The sequence below is a fragment of the Leucoraja erinacea genome, chromosome 6, assembly GCF_028641065.1.
Source record: "Leucoraja erinacea ecotype New England chromosome 6, Leri_hhj_1, whole genome shotgun sequence".
Taxonomy (NCBI): domain Eukaryota; kingdom Metazoa; phylum Chordata; class Chondrichthyes; order Rajiformes; family Rajidae; genus Leucoraja; species Leucoraja erinaceus.
Genome location: NC_073382.1, coordinates 2,282,171 through 2,303,853, shown reverse-complemented (window position 1 = coordinate 2,303,853; position 21,683 = coordinate 2,282,171). Strand labels below are relative to the sequence as shown.

Genomic DNA, 21,683 nt, shown 5'->3' with positions numbered 1-21,683 from the left:
TCAGCAAAACTGGTGTCCTTTTCTTCTTACTTGAACAGTCTAACCAGTTTCCATTAATCATCATAGGAGTATCCTTGGCCCCTGTCATTTCCCATCATTAAACAAAACATCTTGGTAAAACAGTGATTTCCTTGAATTTCTTCCAATGCAATTTCCTCTCAATGGGAAAATGATTCAGATTCAGATTCAATTTTAATTGTCATTGTCAGTGTACAGTACAGAGACAACGAAATGCATTTAGCATCTCCCTTGAAGAGCGACATAGCAAACGATTTGAATAAAAAATAAATAATAAGTGTCTGGGGGGGGGGGGGGGGGGGGGGGGGGGGGGGATTGGCAGTCACCGAGGTACGTTGTTTAGTAGAGTGACAGCCGCCGGAAAGAAGCTGTTCCTCGACCTGCTGGTTCGGCAACGGAGAGACCTGTAGCGCCTCCCGGATGGTAGGAGGGTAAACAGTCCATGGTTGGGGTGAGAGCAGTCCTTGGCGATGCTGAGCGCCCTCCGCAGACAGCGCTTGCTTTGGACAGACTCAATGGAGGGGAGCGTGGAACCGGTGATGCGTTGGGCAATTTTCACCACCCTCTGCAGTGCCTTCCGGTCGGAGACAGAGCAGTTGCCATACCATACTGTGATGCAGTTGGTAAGGATGCTCTCGATGGTGCAGCGGTAGAAGTTCACCAGGATCTGAGGAGACAGATGGACCTTCTTCAGTCTCCTCAGGAAGAAGAGACGCTGATGAGCCTTCTTGATCAGAGTAGAGGTATTGTGGGTCCAAGAGAGGTCATCGGAGATGTTGACTCCCAGGAACCTGAAGCTAGAAACACGTTCCACCTCCGTCCCGTTAATGTGGATGGGGGTGTGCGTGCCACCTCTGGACTTCCTGAAGTCTACAATGAGCTCCTTGGTCTTCTTGGAGTTAAGGGCCAGGTTGTTGTCAGCGCACCATGCTGCTAAGTGCTGGACCTCCTCCCTGTAGGCCAGCTCATCGTTGTTGCTGATGAGGCCAATCACCGTTGTATCATCTGCATACTTGATGATGGTGTTAGTACCATGTACAGGTGTGCAGTCATAGGTGAAGAGGGAGTAGAGGAGGGGGCTCAGCACACAGCCCTGAGGAACGCCGGTGTTCAGGGTGAGGGTTGAAGAGGTGTGCTTGTCTAACCTCACAGACTGGGGTCTGTTGGTTAGAAAGTCCAGTATCCAGTTGCAGAGGGAGGGGTCGATGCCCAGGTTACTGAGTTTGGTGATCAGTTTTGATGGAATAATGGTGTTGAATGCTGAGCTGTAATCGATGAACAGCTTTCTTACATAAGTGTCTCTGTTGTCAAGGTGGGAGAGGGCGGAGTGAAGTGCCGTTGAGATGGCATCCTCCGTACTCCTGTTCTTGCGGTAGGCAAACTGATAGGGATCCAGTGTGGGGGGTAGGCAGCTTTTGAGGTGTGCCAGGACCAGCCTCTCGAAGCACTTGGTGATGATGGGGGTAAGTGCAACTGGGCGGAAGTCGTTGAGGCTTGCCGCAGTGGAGTGTTTTGGCACTGGCACGATGGAGGTGGCTTTAAGGCAAGTGGGGACAACTGCTTGGGCAAGTGACAGGTTGAAGATGTTAGTCCAGACGTCTGTCAGCTGCGCAGCACAGGCACTGAGCACGCGCCCGGGGATGCCGTCAGGGCCAGCAGCCTTACGTGCATTAGTCCTACTCAGTGCCACGTACACGTCGTAGGGGGTGAGTGTGAGGGGTTGGTGATCGGCAGGTAGCACAGCCTTGATGGCTGTCTCTAGATTGTCCCTGTCGAAGCGGCCATAGAAGTGGTTAAGCTCCTCAAGGAAGGAGGCGTCGCTGGATGTGGGGGTGATGTTGGAGGGTCTGTAGTCCGTGATGGCCTGGATGCCTTGCCACATGCGTCGGGGGTCGGAGTTGTTGTTGAAGTGCTCCTCAATCCTGAGCTTATGGCAGTGCTTGGCCTTCCTGATGCCCCTCTTCAGGTTAGCCCTGGATGAACTGTAGGCTCGAGCATCGCCTGACCTGAAAGCGGTGTCCCGTGCTTTCAGCAGTAGCCTGACCAACTACAAAATCAACTACAGACTAATGATTACCTTACAGAACACCTCCATTAATTGTAGTGTGATGCCAAGCTTCCCAGGAGGCAGTCATTTTAAATCTTTATACCATTTGTGTTGATCTTTGTTATTCTTTGGCTCTAAGTCTAATTTTATCGCCACAACGGGGAAAACGCGAGTATGAAAATGGGAAGGCTGTGGCCTAGCATTTGGAAGATGATAGGAAAAGCAGATTGACACATCGTCAGCACAAACACAAACAATGGGAAGAGTTTTAGTATTATAGAGATATACATATACACATATACACACGTACACATAAATATATACACATACACACACACACACAAAACCAAAGATATTAACCATATATATTACAATAATTCAATTGTGCCGATTATCATGTGCATATTTCTTTAGAGTTTTTTCTCCCCCCATCAGATGAAATACTACTTCTTTTCATTAGCAACATCTAGTAGAGGCAAAATTATTCTGAGTTTTGAATTATTAGGAATTTTTATCATTGCAACAGAGGTTCAATTAGTTTAGTTCAGAGATACAGCATGGAAACAGGCCTTTTGGCCCACCGGGACCGTGCCGACCAGCGATCCCCACACATTATCCTACACACGCCAAGGACAATTTTTACATTTACACAAGCCAATTAACCTACAAAACCAGTACATCTTTGGAGTTTGGGAGGAAACCAAAGATCTCGGAGAACACCCTCACAGGTCATGGGGAGAACGTACAAACTCCATACAGACAGCACCAGGATCGAACCCGGGTCTCCGGCACTGCAAGTGAAGTCCCATTTTATTGAAACACTCTGGAATGGAGGCCAGCATTTGCGACTTTTTTCAAAACATCGAAGTAACCCATTCAGTCTTGGAGACTGCTATTCAATCCGTTCATGTTGATCACCCTACTCTACCCTAGTGGGCCTGTCCCACGTGGGCGATTTTCCAGGCGACTGCCAGGGACTGTCAAGTTGCCGGCAGTTGCCTGAAAAACCAGCACCTAGAACGGTGACTGTCCAAGTGGAACACACACACACACATCGCTTCCTTCACCAGCTGGTTATGCAGGGGGGGGGGGGGGGGGGAAGAGGGCAAGAGGGGGGAGCGCTGTCTGAGTGAAATTCACACGGTGCAAAGCCAAGGTGATACAGACACACAGGAAGGTTGGTGCTATAATTAAGACGGCTAAACCACAGTGTATGGTAAGTCCTTTAAAAGAGGAGGGGGGAAGAAGGAGTGGAGACAACTTTTAAGAAGCTAGAGATACACGGCTGTGAAGCTCGGCGGACATTAAACATTACCGGTCGGTTATCCTTGGTTCTGAAAACTACTGCTAACGTTTTTTTTTCCTCAATGAGCCAATAAAATTCACCGGTCAGCACCGGCTACCACCTACAAGAACCTTCGAACTCCTGGCAACCCACTATGATTTCCTGGCGGCCCACCTACGGCATGATAATTTTCGCTACTCTCCATGGCGGCTTCATTCTGGTCGCCGCTAATTTTTCAACATGATGAGGCCGCGACTAGTTCCCAGAATGCGGGAACTCCTCACGACTATCCGGCAATCACCCGCGAACATGTGGCGATCGCAGAGTCTCCTGCAGTCGCCTAAGTGGGACAGGCCCATAATAGTACTATTTCTGCATACTTCTCTTGTCGCTTGATCTCTGTAGCAATAAGAACTATATCTAACAACCTTGAGTATACTTAATGACTGATATATTTAATTGCTGTCAGTGGTAGAGAATTCCACAGGTTCACCACTCTTTGGGTGAGAAATCTCTTCCTAATAGTCCTAAATAAACTATCCTGTTCTCCCAGTTGTGATACCCAAATCTGGTCGATTTTATCTTAGGCAAGATCATTCCTGCATTTAGTCAGTCCAGCCCCATCAGGATTTTATTAGTTTCAATGAGATTCTCTCATTCATTTAATACAAGGGCAATCTTTCTACATTCAACAGTTCTGCCATCCCAGGAATAAGTCTGGTGAACTTTTTCTGCACCCTCTCCATGGCAAGATTGTCTTTCATTGGATATGGAGACCAAAACTGCACACAATACTCATGTCATAGTCTCACAATGGCCCTGTACATTTTCAGCAAGACATCCCTGCTCCTGTACTCAAATAAAGAGGAAGAAAATTGGATTTTTTGCCTTCCATCACAATGAGGAATGTGGGGAAACCACTGTGGTGGATATTTATGTTAAATTATGTATTTGTGTGTTTTGTTGCTTTTTTTTCCGTAAGGCCTTGGTTAATTCACATATCACTGTACCTTAATTGGTACATGTGCCAATAAAAGACCTTTGAAATCCATACCAAGGCAACAAATAGTGTGCTGGCCTTAATAACTGTTTGCTGCATCTACACGTTTACTTTCATTGATTGGTGCACAAGGATATCCAGCTCTTCTAGTCTACAATGATGCCACCAAAATACAAAACATTACATTTATCCACATTGAACTATTTAAATTCCATGCATTAGGCCACTTTGGCCACCTATTCAAATCATATGGAAGCATTATAGCTTAATTTCCAAATCTAAATCATTAAATATATATTATGAATAGCTGGAGAACAAGCACTGAACCCTGCTCCATCCCATTGCCACTTGTTGCCTCTCAGAAAAGGACCAGTTAATTCCTGCTCTATCTCATTCATGTCAATACATTACCCCCAGCTCCTTCATATTATCTACTGTGCCCCAATTTCTCTGCCTTATACTTTTGCCACTCGTCCCAGCATTTTGTTTCCATCCTAGTTCCCATCTCCTTTGCACAGGTTTCCATCACTCCATCATCCCTCTAAGAAGAAACAGAAGAAAGTAACAGCTGAGAGGGAATAGGGAAAAAAAAAGAAATTAGCAAGTATATTTCACAACTGTTTCTGTCAGAGATGAATGAACCGTTGTTTCTCCCTTGTAATCATCAAGCAGATGCCAAATCGTTTGAACATATGTTGCAGATTATATTTGTTCTCATTCATTATTGTAAATTTGAATAAATCAAAAGGAATTTTAAAAATGACTCAAATTTTAAGTTATATTTAATGTTTTATTTTTTATTTTGTTTTTATGTCATTAGGAAGACCTGGGAGGTTGAGTATGGAGAGATGTTAGATAGTTGTGTGAAACAGTAACTACTGCTCCATTAGTAAACGTCAACGATTCTTTTATCAAGCCGTGTAATTTATGGTGTCAAACATCTGTGCGTTCATTTGACTTCCGTTTATTACTATAAATAGAGTAATACACTTCGGCCGATATTGAAAAAAAGCATGTCTGTTCTGGATAAATAAAATGCTAAGACCTCTACTGAAATGACTTTAAAATATAGCAAATGCACAGCAATCCACATGCTGTCAAATGCAAGGAACTCTGGAAAATATAAACCAAGAGGAGGCAATGAAAATTCCAAGACAAACTCAAATCCAACCAACACAGGATTTCGCAAAACCTGTACTCGGAATTCAAATTGGGAATACACATACATCAAAAGTTATTTTTTTTAATGCAAAAAGCTGGAAAATTGTGATTCTCCAACATTAGCCACAGACCTTTCTATTTCATAATTGGGAAGTTGGAGGAAACAAGATCTTTAATCTAGAAGAAGAAATGTTTCTCCAAAAGCTAAGGGTTAGAAATAATAACCTCCCAGATATGTTCATCCACTTTTAACACTTTGGTATATGACACAGCATTATACAATCAAAGTAGCAAACAATAAAAACATAAATACCATTAACTTTTATCTGATAATGAAAGCAGCATTTGTTTGGAATACTCAAGGCCACCAAATTTCTCAGAAAACAGACACGAGTACAATTAATAATACTCATAACAGCTAGAGAACAATTCCATTTAAAGACTTTACCTTCAATATACTGAAAAACATTTTTAATATCTATTCTTTCCCAATGAGTCCAGAAGGCATTGTCTGCCATTGTTTCAAGTTAGATATGCTAATAATATTGGAATTAATAACAGAAGATGCTGGAAATATTCAGCAATTGAGGCAAACATCTCTGGAAAGAGAAACAGTTAATTCACATTTATTCAACACGATGGCTGATTCTAATTCATCTAATTTCCTCATAATTTGTTAGAAAATTAATTAAGCAAACATTGACTATTTCCTGTGTAAAAGAGTTCCACATTTCTAACTGAAACATTTCTGAAAAACTAAATTTACATTTTAGAAATGTAGACACCAGCTGTTTTTGCTAAATACTACAGTAGCATTTACCAAGTGGCAGCTAGTAATTATGAAGAAAACTTCCTCTCCGATTGAAGTATAGTCGACAATTTGATTACAACCCATTTTGTATATCAGTTAACAAATGAAAGGTGGTGGATTTTTGGTATCATCTGGGTACATAAATGGACAAATATAAAAGGTGGACATTGTGGCAACATCTTGCAGCAAGCACAGTAAATAATTACATAATTAATACAAACTGCTTTAAAAGATTTTAGTCTGCAAATAAGTAAGCAAGACTCAAAAAGATGGATGAAAAAAGAAAAAGATGGTACATGGACAGGAACTGCACACACTTCCCCAGTCAGTGATTTTTTTTTGTTCTGTACTGTGGGATATGCAGAATCTAGATTTACCCTATAATGGTAATACAATGCATTTGTTCCAGATCGCCACCATGTGTGCCATATTAATGTGCATGCTTTGGATTGAAACTGCATTTAGAATCATAGCAATTACAGCATTGAAACAGGCCCTTCAGCCATACTTGTCCATATTGGCCAACCGAGTAGTCTGACGAGTCCCATTGCTTGCATTTGGTCCATGTCTCTCCAAACCTTCCTATTACATAGAGACATAGAAAATATGTGCAGGAGTAGGCCATTCGGCCCTTCGAGCCTGCACCGCCATTCAATATGATCATGGCTGATCATCCAACTCAGTATCCTGTACCTGCCTTCTCTCCATACAGCCTGATCCCTTTAGCCACAAGGGCCACATCTAACTCCCTCTTAAATATAGCCAGTGAACTGGCCTCAACTACCTTCTGTGGCAGAGAAATCCAGAGATTCACCACTCTCCATGTGAAAATTGTTTTTCTCATCTCGGTCCTAAAAGATTTCCCCCTTATCTTTAAACTGCGACCCCTTGTTCTGGACTTCCCCAACATCGGGAACAATCTTCCTGCATCTAGCCTGTCCAACCCCTTAAGAATTTTGTAAGTTTCTATAAAATCCCCCCCTCAATCTTCTAAATTCTAGCGAGTACAAACCGAGTCTATCCAGTCTTTCTTCATATGAAAGTCCTGACATCCCAGGAATCAGTCTGGTGAACCTTCTCTGTACTCCCTCTATGGCAAGAATGTCCTTCCTCAGATTAGGAGACCAAAACTGTACGCAATACTCCAGGTGAGGTCTCACCAATTGATACATCTGCCCAAACATCATTTGAAAGTTGTAATTGTAAGCACTTCTATAGTTTCCTCTGGCATTTAGGTGGGAAAATAACAACATTGATGGTTATCCTGCCATTCCTCCCTGTAAACATCTTCCCTTTGAAGAAATAACAAAACTTTAATAGATTCTTTAAAAATAAATGCATCTAAATGTCAGAGGAGGTAGATGTTTAAATTCAATACAATAATTTCTACCGGAATTGTTCAAGGTCTTCTACCTTCTAATTACATTAATCCAATGCCCCAGAATCCACAGGAAATAAAAGTTGACTATCTTAGAACTAAAGATTAAAAGGAAAATGGTGCTTCCATACATCGGTTTATTGGCCACTGGGGACTGCATTGTCAGCATTTCATGAATAAAAGGCTTGATATGTAGGAATGGTTTCATGGAATGCTTGCGAACAATTAATTTTATGTCATCATGGTCCCAAGCCTCTAATAATATACAATTCAATTTGTAAGAACATGGGTACAGAAGGCCATTAAGCCCCTCAGGCCTCCTATGCCATTCAATTTGACCATAGTTGATCAACTACATTTTCTCACCTATGCTCCAAGGCCCTTGATACTTTTATCTAACGAAGATCCATCAAACGCACAAAAAGATTTTTAAAATTGCCGCATTTAAAAGCATTTTAGAATTTTAGCATTAAAATTGAAAACTACATTAGTATATTTGCTTTAATAATAGCCAATACACTAATATATATTGAGAAGCTATACTATGTTTCTTTAAACTCTACATTGAACAAAATACAAGACTTATGCATTTAGAGGGATAAAAAGGAAACTAATACCACTGTTTCAAATTACTTGCATGCACAAAAAAGCTCAACAAATTGAGAAAAAAAAATTCACACAGAGAATGGCGAATCTGTGGAATTCTCTGCCACAGAAGGTAGTTGAGGCCAGTTAATTGGCTATATTTAAGAGGGAGTTAGATGTGGCCCTTGTGACTAAAGGGATCAGGGGGTATGGAGAGAAGGCAGGTACAGGATACTGAGTTGGATGATCAGCCATGATCATATGGAATGGCAGTGCAGGCTCAAAGGGCTGAAAGGCCTACTCCTGCACCTATTTTCTACGTTTCTATGAATGCAGTAGGATAACTGATGCTGGAAGGAATAAATGATGCAATTTTTCAATTATTCTCATTTGCCCACGTAAATTTATCATAGATTCAACATTTATTCAAAAATCTTCCACTGAATCTCATACCCACATTGTTGCAGCCACATTCTTGGCTATATAATTCCACATGGTTTCTTTGAGCACTCCCTTACACCTCTTACTTTTGACTCTGATTTTCTGTGCAATTCCTTTCCATTACAACAATCATTACACGAATCATGATACAAAGGAATTAAAAAAATATATTTCCAAATCTCTCCTGGTGCATGATGGACCGATTGTCCTGATTTCTTTACTACCTTGCTATAGATTACGGAGAGGCTATTTTATCACAATAATACTTTATTAGCCAAGTATGTTTTGCAACATACGAGGAATTTCATTTGCCAAGTCAGTCATACAAATAAAAACAGCACACACAAAGCACATTTTAACATAGACATCCATCACGTTGACTTCTCCACATTCCTCACTGTGATGGAAGGCGAAAAAAAGTTCAATCTTTCCCTTTGTTCTCCCGCGGTCGGGGGCCTCGAGCCTTCCGTTGACGGGATGATCTTGACTCTCGTAGCCGGCAGCATTAGGGCCCTCCGCATCGAGGCGATCGGCTCCTGCATCCGGGGGGGGGAAATGTCAGCTCCCCAGCGCCGGACGATCGAACCTTCCGCGACGCTGGGGCTCCTGACTAGCCTCTCCCGAGTGCGAGCTGCCGATGTAAAGTCCACAGGCGATCCCAGGCAAGGGATCGACTCCGATGCAAGTCCACGCCCTGCTGTGGAGCCCAAGGTCAGTCCGAGGAAGCCTCCAGCTCCATCGATGGTAAGCCGCAGAGCGGCCGGAGAATGCAATCCAAAATTTAATCGCATCTCTGGCAAGGTAAGAAATTTAAAAAAAGTTTCCCCCTCCCCCCCGCATAAAACAAACCGGAGAACATTTACACAAACTTTTAACATACACTAAAAATATAAAAAGACGAAAAAACAACCAGACTGTTAGCGGGGCTGCCAATCATGCGGCGCCCCTGGTGGTAATAATGGTAATATCACAGGGTAGGGATAAAACAGTTATTTTCTGTACTGTACACTCAATAATACATGTTACAATTATCAAAATCATTACAATTCAGTAACTGTAATTGTACTTACCCCCCCACAAACTTGCAAAATATTTTTACCAGCTGATAGAAAATGTATTTCCAAGAGAAAAACAGGACTTAACTGTTTTAATTCCAGATGATCTCCGTGTTCGAGCATTTAATCCATTTCTTGGACTTGTACATGTACCAGACGGGAGAGTTGAAGCAAGTTGTGATGGAGTACTTGAGCAGTATTTAGAAGTCATGAAAGGGGATTTTGAGTAGCCCAATATATTTAGCTCAGAGTTAGAATGATTCTTATTATTGCTTCCATTTGGAGTTTGTTCACTTGTTGCATTACCAATGCCTATATCAATTGTTTCTCCACTTTCTATTCGTTTCAGATAATCTTTCAGCATGGACTGTGTAGTTGTCTCACTCAACCAATGCAGAAAGAGCTCATCAACTTTCATCTTAAGAACAGGTTGCAAAATCTGGGCGGCAGGCATGGTTAATCTCCGGATAATTCAAAAAACCAAGATTATTGTTAAACGTTTGTTTCAACCAACTCTTCGTAAAAAAGACCTGTTACTTCTTCAACTTTATTCAGTCATCCTTCCTAAGGAAAGGAAAGAAAAACGTTTTGTTAAACATGCTGTTTATTTTTGCTGCTCATTTCTTCCTCCTCCCATTTGTGCAGATGGACAATCTGCTTTTCTTCAATATCACGTACTGCATTCATATCAGTCAGCAAGAGAAAAGACGCAAACTTTAAGTTAATTCATCTCATGATTTTTCTTTCCTTCTGCAGATTTGATTCTGCATCACTGATTAAAGACCAATTACTGGTGGTAGCCAAAATTTATATTGCAAAAATGTTCAAAGGCACTAGATTTAACTACAATGATCAATTAGTCACCAAAATGGTTGTCTATGCAACCATGGCAACAGGTGAAATAGAAACTTAGCAAATCTTGTAAACTGGCATCAAAATTAATGAAATTGATTATCATATAAACCAACAGGGGCATTGATATTTAGTGAACACTGGTGGCTGGGCTGTCACACAATCATAATCAAGAAAATAATACAGAAAATGAAGACTTAAATAAAAATAGAAAACATTAGAGATACTCAGCAAGGCTATACTGTGGAGAAAAAAAAACAGCTAAATGTTTTAGACTATGTCATTTCATAAGAACTCCTGAAACAGTAACCCCTGTTCATTCTCTACAGATGCTGTTTGACCTGCTGAGCATCTCCAGTATTTTCCAATTTTAGGCCTGCATGCAACCTTATACCACACTCCACGAAAAAAACTTGCTTCTCGGTCCACAAAAAAAATAGGATAACTGACTTGCTGTTATTTCCCACAATCAAAGCCCAGATAGGAAAATTATTATAACGGTAACTTGTTTAGTCTAAACCTAGCTACGAAATTCCCCACAGCTTGGCTTACAGAGGGCACCTACAAGATAAACACAAAAAGCTGGAGTAACTCAGTGGGTCAGGCAGCATCTCTGGAGCGAAGGATTGGATGACGTTTCGGATTGAGACCCTTCTTCAGACGGGTACGGCTACCTATGAGAGCTAGTGTTCAGCTGTCATGGACTATGGCCGGAGAACTGAGCTGTGTGATCCAGGATTGCAACCTGGCCACCTAGCGAGGACTGTCAGAGCTTGTCCATGAGTTAACAGACCTCTCAGATCCTATAGTCTCTCATCACCCTCATATCTAGAGATTTCACTTTGATACCTAGCTCAACAAAAGGTTGCTGGCCATTGAATTTGTTGCTAAAGACATATTTTGGCTAGGAGGAGCTCCATGTTAAAGGGAGCTGGAGAACAATTTCAACTACATTCAATAGAAGGCAAAGATCACAAGATCTGGAACAGATTCCAATTGATATTAAGCAACAAAGACAGCCAACATTATGAAAATACAAGGTGGTAAATAACGTGAATTATGTAATTAACTGAACTGTTGTTGCCTGTATGTTATTTTTAAATAAGGCTTTCATATCGAATACTTAAATTGATTAAATCCTTAATGATATATCAGACATAAAATTTTATAGATTAATTAGCATATTTACATCTAAACAGGAATGCAAGAAGACATCAACTAAAGACTACTGAAAAAAATGAAAATACTATGTTATTAATAACTTTGCAATCAGCTGTGACAAAATAACACTATTCCTTATTTCTCTCAGCTCACACCCAGTGTTCCTTTCCCATTCCTACTAACTCACCAAGATGGTTTCACCTTTTTTTAGCTTTTCCATTCCCCTTCCTGTATTATTTAGATCCTTCGCTCTTCCTCAGCTGGTTCCACCTGCCCTTCACCCACACACCTATCCACCGGAGTTTCTTCTCCCTTGCGCCCCCCCATCTCCCCCGCCCAATTCTACCAGCTGGTTCACTCTGTCCATCATTTGGTTTGACATATCTTCCAACTTCTGTCCCTCCCTTCCCCCGCCCAGATCAATATGCCCAATATGGTTTCTTTTATTTCCACCTACCACCCACCAACCTCTGTCGATACTCATCCCTCTCTCCCTGCAACCTAGGCTCATTTACCCATCATTCCCCGCCTCAATACGTTACACTAATCATCAACCAGCCCCATCCTAACATCTCACCTCTTATAGTGGCTATCTCCCCTCTACATTCTATCTGGCTTGAGGGTCTTGACCTGAAATGTTAACCCACTTTCTGCTTCCAGATTCTGCTTGATTTGCTGAATTCCTCCACCATGTTTTTTTTTTTGCTCCTCCAAATTCCAGCATCTAGTCTACTTTTCATCAATGCCCATTAACATTCACTGCTCGTGCAGTTATCTATGGATGTGCGTCCTATTCTCCGGCATACATCAACTTTAAATTGGACCAAATAATTATGTCTTGATACCTATGCCACCATCCCAGTTGCCTTACATGGCATAGTGTATTGAACAGTTTATAATCGTTATAAATTTGATCACGTACTTTATATGCTTTGCTCAAGGTCAAGTTACATTCACATTTATAAGCGAGCAAAATACACACCAGCTCAGGTCTTTTCTCCCTTCGCCTCCTGACCTATTGAATGTTTCCAACAGTTTATGCTTTTATCTATGCGATAGCCACAAGTTAATTATCCACTTGGAAACCCAATTCCATCCTTTCATACCCAATTTCTATTACCAGAAAATACAATTTCCGAATTTGTCAGAAAAGGAATGAAGTTTACAATTTCTGAATCAGCTCCCAGCTGCAAACAAATAAAGGCAAGTTTCAAATAAGTTTAAAATTGCCCTTCTGTTACACATACAAATTAAGAAACATAGATGGCGGGAGATTACTCATTAACATTAGAGAATAGCAACCTGCTTGTGGCAATCAGCAAAGTAATAAAATCCTTCATAGAAACTCAGATACCATTTATATGCTAAACTAACTACAAGTATTTTTAAACAGTCAGGGCATACTAAGGGGAGGAGTGATAAGAAATTAAAGAAAATACATTTTAGGGAAAGAATGGTTACACAGTATTCTTACTATCATTTTCAGGACGTTTATAAGTACTTGATAACGGTCACAGAAATCACGCAAAACACATTAAGTGGTCAAAAAGAGAAATGAGGTAATAAGAACAAGATTAAGGGGTGGCGGACTGGGGCATGGTGAGCCAGGGAGGTGGGGGGGGAGGGGTTTAACATGCTGGCCTGAAGAGAGTTGGGGGAATATAAAGGGCCTGTCTCACTTGGCGATTTTGCCGGCGTCATATCAGTGTTGCCAAAAGATTTTGAAAATTTCAAAATCTAGCGGCGATAAAAAAAGTTGCGACACTTGAAAAAACACCGTGCGTCATACGTCATCATGCAGAGTATTTTTCGGTGACCTGAAATGTCAGACAAGGATGCCGGGAGTCGCCGAAAAAAATCGCCAAGTGGGACAGGCCCTTAACAGGCAGAAATGCAACGAACTGTGGGGTTAAGAGGCTGTCACATATCAAACTGTGGGGGTTTAAGTCTGTGATGCGGCAAGCTGGGGGCGGGGGGGGGGGGCGCGCAAGCTGGGGCGAGTTTCTAATGTTTCTGCCTGTGTAAGGAGCTCGTGATGCAGAGAGCTGGAGCAATAATAATAATCTGTGATGCAGCTCACTGGGGAGGGGGCGGTAGGACCATGAAGCGCAAAGGTGGGTGGAATAAGAGGCTGGGATGTGGCAAAGTGGGGATAGGGAGGGTGGAAATAGGGCAAGTGTAATTGGGAAGGGCAAGTGGATAAAGTATTCGTAGATGAGTCTATTGGAACAGCCGACCACTGTTCTATTAGGATTAAGGTTGTTATGGATATAGACAGGGTGGGCCCACAAATTAAAATTCTAAATTGGGGCAAGGCCAATTTTGAAGGCATTAGACAGGAATTTGAAGGAAAAGGAACATCAGGAAAGTGGAATACATTTAAAGGTGTGCCGATAAGAGTCCTGGACATGCATGTCCCTGTTAGAGTGAAGGCAGGTGGGTGTAGGAAAGCTTGGATGATGAGAAGAAATTGGGGCTCTGGTCAAAAGGATAAGGCTTGGGGAACGTATAAGTAGCTGGGATCAAGTGTACCCCTGGATGAGTTTTGGGAATTGAGGAACAAGCTAAAAAAAGAAATCAGGAGGACACAAAGGGGCCAGGTAGCTCTGGCAGATAATATCAAGGATAATCCAAAGAGATTTTGAGTACATAAAGGGAAAAAAGGTAACCAGAGAGAGGATGGGACCCCTCAGGAATCAAAGTGGTCAACTCTGTGTGGAGCCATAAGAGATGGGCACAATTCTCAATGAGTATTTCTCTTCTGTTTTTACTGTGGAGAAAGACCCGAGGAGCAGGGAATTTGGGGCAGTCAATGGTAGTGTTGAGAGCGGTCTGTATTATGGTGGAAGCGGTGCTGAAGGTAGATAAATCTCGCGGGACATCAAGTATATCCAAGGATATTGTAGAAATGAAATTGCAAGAGCCCTGGCTGAGATTTATGAGTTGTCATTATATAATAATAAGGTGGCATAAAGCCATTTATAGAGCACTTTAAAAAAAAACATAGCTGCAACAAAGTGCTGTACATCACTAATCATTGACAAAAAAGTTAATACACACCAAAAATAACAATCAAAAGAAATAGTAGGAAAAGACATGTAAAATAAAGAAACATCAAAAACACCACAAACAGAAGCAAAGCCTCAGGCTTGGTCAAAAGCCAGGGAGTAAAAATACGTTATAACACTGGATTTGAAGATGGACAGAGAGGGGGCCTGTCTGATGTGCAACGGCAGGGTGTTCCAGAGTGCCGGAGCAGCAACAGAGATCTATCCCCTCTGAGCCTCCGACTAGACCTCGGTACCTCCAGGAGCAGCTGACCAGCTGACCTGAGGGACCGGGCAGGAGCGTATGGGTGGAGCAGCCCAGAGAGGTAAGGCGGGGCGAGCCCATTCAGAGATTTAAAAACAAATAACAGTATCTTAAAATGAACTCGAAAGTGCACCGGGAGCCAGTGTAGGGAGGCCAGAATTGGCGATATGTGCTCCCTCTTTCGAGTCCCTGTTAAAAGGCGAGCAGCAGCATTCTGAACCAACTGGAGACGAGCCAGTGAAGAACGAGCAACACCAAAATAGAGCGCGTTACAGTAATCCAGCCTAGATGTAATAAAGGCATGGATTACTGTCTCAAAATGCTGCCGCTCGAGAATGGGCTTCACCTTCGCCAGCTTCCTTGGGTGAAAGAAGCTGGACTTAACCACCGTGCATATTTGGCGATCTAATTTAAAGTCACTGTCCATCCTAAAACCCAGGTTCACAACTGTTGGCTTCACGTACCTTGACAATGGACCTAAATCAACAAATGGAGGTTCACGGCAGCCATTGGGATAAAATAAAATCACCTATATACAGGTAAGGTGGCAGAAGCCAATGAGGGTGGCAAATGTTGTGCCTCTATTTAAGACAATAGACAATAGGTTGAGTAGGCCATTCGGCCCTTTGAGCAAGCACCGCCATTCAATGTGATCATGGCTGATCATCACCAATCAGTACCCCGTTCATGCCTTCTCCCCATATCCCCTGACTCCGCTATCTTTAAGAGCCCTATCTAGCTCTCTCTTGAAAGTATCCAGAGAACCAGCCTCCACCCCCCTCTGAGGCAGTGGATTCCACACTCACAACTCTCTGTGTGAAAAAGTGTTTCCTCATCTCCGTTCTAAATGGCTTACCCCTTATTCTTAAACTGTGGCTCATGGTTCTGGACTCCCCCAACATCTGGAACATGTTTCCTGCCTCTAGCGTGTCCAAACCCTTAATAATCTTATACGTTTCAATAAGATTCCTTCTCATCCTTCTAAACTCCAGAGTATACAAGAACAGCCGCTCCATTCTCTCATTATATGACAGTCCCTCCATCCCAGGAAATAGCCATGTATACCTACGCTGCACTCCCTCAATAGCAAGAATGTCCTTCCTCAAATTAGGGGACCAAAACTGCACACAATACTCCAGATGTGGTCTCACTAGGGCCCTGTACAACTGCAGAAGGACCTCTATGCTCCTATACTCCTCTTGTTATAAAGGCCAACATGCCATTCGCTTTATTCACTGCCTGCTGTACCTGCATGCTTTCTTTCATTGACTGATGAACAAGGACCCCCACGTTCCCAACTTGACACCATTTAGACAATAATCTGCCTTCCTGTTTTTGCTACCAAAGTGGATAACCTCACATTTATCCACATTAAACTGCATCTGACATGCATCTGCCCACTCACCCAACCTGTCCAAGTCACCCTGCATTCTCACAGCATCCTCCTCACAGTTCACACTGTCACCCAGCTTAGTGTCATCTGCAAATTTGCTAATCTTACTTTGAATCCCTTCATGTATATTGCAGATAGCTGCGGTCCCAGCACCGAGCCTTGCGGTACCCTACTAGTCACTGCCTGCCATTCTGAAAGACAGGCTGCAGGGAAAAGCCTCGGAACTACAGGTCAGTATTAGGGATAATAAGCACGGTTTTATACGTGGGAGATCGCATCTCACAAATTTGATTGAGTTTTTTGAAGATGTGACCAAAAAGGTTGATAAGGATAGTGCCGTAGACTTCTATATAGATTTCAGCAAGATAGTTGACAAAGTTCTGCATGGTAGACTGCTGTGGAAGGTTAGATTGCATGGGATCCAAGGAGAGATAGCTGACTGGCTTCATAAAGGAAGCCGAGGATGATGGTGGATGAAGCCTGCTGGGATGAAGTCTGCCGGACAGAGAACGTGCAACAGATTGCAATGGTGAGCTGGGGGTGATGGGGGCAGTCTGGAATGAAGTCAGCTGGGGTGGGAGGGTGCAACGGGCACTAATAGTGAGCTGGGGGCGGTGGGGGAACAGACGGATGAAGTCTGCTGGGTGTGGGAGAGTGCAAAGGCTGGAATTAAATCTGGAATTAAATCTGCTGGGGGGGGGTTGTAACAGGCTGGAATGGTGAGCTGGGGTTACAGACGAATTAAGTCTGCTGGGTGGGAGGTGCAACAGGCTGGACTGAAGTCTGCTGGGTGAGGGAGGGCGGGATGCAGGAGGCTGGAATGAAGTATGTTGGGTGAAAGGGGAGAGGAAAGGGTGCAACAGGCTGGACTGAAGTCTGCTGGAGAAACGGGTGTAACAGTCTGGAACGGTGAGCTGGGTACAGACGAATGACGTCTGCTGGAGGGGGAGAGAGTGCAACAGGCTGGAATTGCGTCTGCTGGGTAGGGGAGGGGTGAGGGTGGGGGGGTAGTGGTGTGTAAGGTTGGAATGAAGTCTGCTGGAGGGGGAAAGTGCAACAGGTTGCCATAGTGAGCTGGGGGTGCAACAGGCTGGAATGAAGTTGGAAGGTGGTGGGGTGGGGGTAACAGGCGGGGTTGGTGACCCGTGGAAGAAGGGAAGGCGGGTGTGTTGAGGCAGACCGGCCTAGGCACAGACGTCCGGGGTTTCCATGCCATCCACCACTGACAGCTCGGCTCACGAACAGCAGCGGGGCCGCGGGCCACATACATACATACCTACATCAGCTGCTACTACTACTATTGTTGCTGCTACCACTAATGCCGCCGCCGAGCTACTCCTTTTTTTTTTTTCTCTTGCCCGCAGGTACCGACTGACAACCACCGGCCCGCGCTTTAACTCCACGCCGCATCTCGCGAGGGCTTGCCGTTGGAGGGCGGGCGGGCGGGCGCGCGCGCGCGCGCTGCTGGCCGGTTGCCGGGGCGACGGGGCCCGCGCGGGGACCCGCGGCCGTTGGCGTGGCGCGCGCTGCTGGCCGGTTGCCGGGGCGACGGGGGCCGCGCGGCCGTTTCACGTGGCGTGACGCGCGCTGCTGGCCGGTTGCCGGGGCGACGGGGCCCGCGCGGGGACCCGCGGCCGTTGGCGTGGCGCGCGCTGCTGGCCGGTTGCCGGGGCGACGGGGCCAGCGCGGGGACCCGCGGCCGTTGGCGTGGCGCGAGCGCGCGAGCGAGGGAGGGCGAGCGGGGGAAGGAAGGGTCCAGGGACAGGTGTTGCATCTCCAGCGGTTGCAGGTGAAAGACACCTTAGCCTACTTACCTGGCTGGGGAACGAAGGTGTGGTTTGAGGTGGTGGGAAATGGACCGAGCTGACCAGGGAGATGCGGGGGGAACCGACTCTGCGGGAAGCGGTGGAGATGGGGAAGATGTGGCCGGCAGTGGGATCCCGTTGGAGGTGACGAAAATGTCAGAGGATTGGATAGAGTGGACGTGGAGAGGATGTTTCCACCAGTGGGAGAGTCTAGGATTAGAGGTCACAGCAGCAGAATTAAACGACGTTCACAAGTTATAGGAGTAGCATTAGGCCATCCAGTCCACTCCGCCATTCAATCATGGCTGATCTCTGCCATTGGGGAAGTCCAGAACAAGGGGTCGCAGTCTAAGAATAAGGGGGATGTCTTTTAGGATCGAGATGAGAAAAGCATTTTTCACACAGAGAGTGGTGAATCTGTGGAATTCTCTGCCACAGAGGGTAGTTGAGGCCAGTTCATTGGCTATATTTAAGAGGGAGTTAGATGTGGCCCTTGTGCCTAAAGGGATCAGGGGGTATGGAGAGGGCAGGGATGGGATACTGAGTTGGATCAGCCATGAGCATATTGAATGGCGGTACAGGCTTGAAGGGCTGAATGGCCTACTCCTGCACCTATTTTCTATGTAATCCCATTTTCCTGCTTTCTCCCCTTAACCCTTGACACCAGTTCTAATCAAGACGTCCTTTTAGGAAGGAGATGAGGAGGAATTTCTTTTGTCAGACGGTGGCGAATCTGTGGAATTCTTTCCCGCAGAAGGCTGTGGAGGCAAAGTCAGTGGACATATTTAAGGCAGAGATAGATTCGTGATTAGTATGCGTGTCAGAGGTTATGGGGAGAAGGCAGGAGAACGGAGTTAGGAGGGAGAGATAGATCAGCCATGATTGAATGGCGGAGTGGACAATGGGCCGAATGGCCTAATTCTACACCTATCATTTATGATCTTATGATGATTATATGCTATATGTGACGGCTGATGGGGTGAAAGGTGCGCACTAGGGGAACTCTGTCCCTGTTGCGACTTGGGGAAGGGGGAGCAAGAAGAGAGTTGTGGGGTACCGGGACACACGTGTGAGGGCTTCCTCTATGATGGAAGAGGGGAACCCCCGTTCCTTAAAGAATGAGGACATCTCGGATATCCTGGTATGGAACACCGCATCTTGGGTGCAGATGCGGCGTAGACGGAGGAATTGGGAGTAGGAGACGGAGTCTTTGCACGAAGTAGGGTGGGACGAAGTTTTGTCTAGTTAGTTTTAGGAGTAAGTGAGTTTATAATAGACGTAATTCGATCGTCTCCTGTGATGGAGATGGTGAGATCAACAAAGGAGAGGGAGGTATCGGAGATGGTCCAAGTGAATTTGAGTGCAGGATGGAAATTGGCGGTGAAGTTAATGAAGTCCATGAGTTCTGCATTGGTGCAGGCGGTAGCACCGATGCAGTAAATTAAAGCAGACGATGATAAGGAAATGTAAGAGTGGTTCATTGTTAGCTGAAGGTGACGAGGCATACGATCAGTAAAATTAATCAGGTGGGCAGTGAAATTAGTCAGTGACCTAGGGTGGGGGAGGGAGAGAGAGAGAGAGAGAGAGAGGGGGGGAAAGCAAGGAAAACTAAAAGGGAGAGAAATCAATATTAATACCGCTGAGTTGTAAGCTGCCCATGTGAAATATGAGGTGCTGTTCATCCAATTTGTGTTGGGGCTCTTTGTAAGTGGAGGAAGCCCAGAACAGAAAGGTCAGTGTGGGAATGGGTGGGGGAAATTAAGTATTTAGCAACTGGGAGATAGCATAGGCCCAGGTGGACTGGGTAAAATGATCGCCGAGCCTGCGCTTGGTCTCGCCAATATATAGGAGTCCACACCTGGAATACCAGATATAGTAGATGAGATTGGAAGAGGTGCAAGTGAACCTCTGCCTCACCTAAATGGACCATTGGGGTCCTGGGATGGAGTTGAGGTAGGAGGCATAGGGACAGGTGTTGCATCTCCTGCTGTTGCAGGGATACCTGGGCAACGGCGCCACGCGGGGACCTGCGGTAGCCGCCAACAGCAGCAGCCCATGTGTAACCACGTCGTCAAAAGGTATTGTCTTTTTCCGGTTCCTTTCGCTTACAATGTTATAATTTCTAGCTGATACTCCTGTTGTGGGTGATTGCTGGAGTAACTCATCGGGTCAGGCAGCATCACTGGAGAAAATAAATAGATGGCATTTCAGGGTCAAGGGGTTGGGAAGCAGCAAGCTGGGGAGTGATAAGGGGCTGGGAGACAGCCAGCTTGGGAGGGTAGGGTAAGGGGCTGGGAGGTTCCCAGCTTGGGGGGGGGGGGGGGGGGGAGGGTGGGGCCTGGGATGGAGTAAGGGTACTGGGAGGCAGCTAGCTCAGGGATGTAATGAGCTAGGAAGCAGCCAAGTTGGGGGGGGGGGGTGGAATGGTTGACGGTAAGGGGCTGGGAGACAGTCAGCTTGGGTGGAGGGCGGTTAAGGCTTGGTCATAGGTCAAGTTGCTTTAAGTGCAGCTGGCCACAAAGGCCGGTTGTCCTGGTGGTGTTGCATGAGGCTGAGCATTTGTTACCTTTAACCAACAACTCTTGAGAAGGTGGTGGTGACGCACCATCATAAATCTCCGCAATCACCAACATAAATCACCTAATTCGTTGATGATATCCACATAGTGTTATTTGGCCATCGACCAAGATTTAAAACCAACGATGAAGAAATTGTAATATCTTTCCAAGTTAAGATAAGGTATGAATGGAATTGAATGCTGTGTACTGATCAACAATACCACCACTGTTAAACTTATTTAAAAAAAGAACTGAAGATGCTGGAAAAATCGAAGATAGACAAAAATGCTGGCGAAACTCAGCGGGCGAGACAGCATCTATGGAGTGAAGGAATAGGTGACGTTTCGGGTCTGAAGAAGGGTCTCGACCCAAAATGTCACCTATTCCTACGCTCCATAGATGCTGCCTCACTGTTGAACATATAGTCATACAGCACCGAAACAGGCCCTTTTGGGCCAACTCATCAAATCTGACCAAGATGCCCCATCAAAGCTAGCCTGTTTGCCCGTGTTTGGTCATATCCCTCTAACGCCTTTCTTTTAATGTACCTATCCAACTGTCTTTTAAATGCTGTTACAGTACCTTCCTCAATTACCTCCTTTGATGGCTTGCTCCATATACCCCCATCCTCAGGTTTGTATTAAATCTTGCCGCTGTCACCTTAAACATATGTCCTCTCGTTTTGATTCCCTTACCTTAGGTAAAAGAGTCAGCATCTATTCACTTTATGATTTTATACTGTCATGTAATATGTTTATACTGTTTATACAGTCTCCCTAGCTCCAAAGAATAAAGTTCTAGTCTGCCTAACCTCTCTCAAG

The 21,683-nt window shown here is 44.6% G+C and overlaps 1 protein-coding gene across 5 annotated transcripts in view; it reads right to left on the bottom strand.

Annotated features, from left to right (window-relative positions):
* The window catches only part of ppp2r3b (protein phosphatase 2, regulatory subunit B'', beta), an 87,738-nt gene extending 69,834 nt beyond the window's left edge, over window positions 1-17,904 (bottom strand). The window contains exons 1-2 of one of the 5 annotated variants that reach the window (XM_055636466.1): window positions 17,776-17,904; window positions 9,870-10,345 (exon numbers count right to left, since the gene is read on the bottom strand). In XM_055636466.1, coding sequence (XP_055492441.1) covers window positions 9,870-10,235 — 366 coding nt within the window. In that variant the 5' untranslated portion in view covers window positions 10,236-10,345; window positions 17,776-17,904. Of the gene's footprint in view, window positions 1-9,869; window positions 10,652-15,570; window positions 15,596-17,775 lie in introns of those variants that run through there. The other 4 variants (XM_055636465.1, XM_055636462.1, XM_055636464.1 and 1 more) reach the window with 4 other exon arrangements.
* Window positions 17,905-21,683: the final 3,779 nt, after the last annotated feature.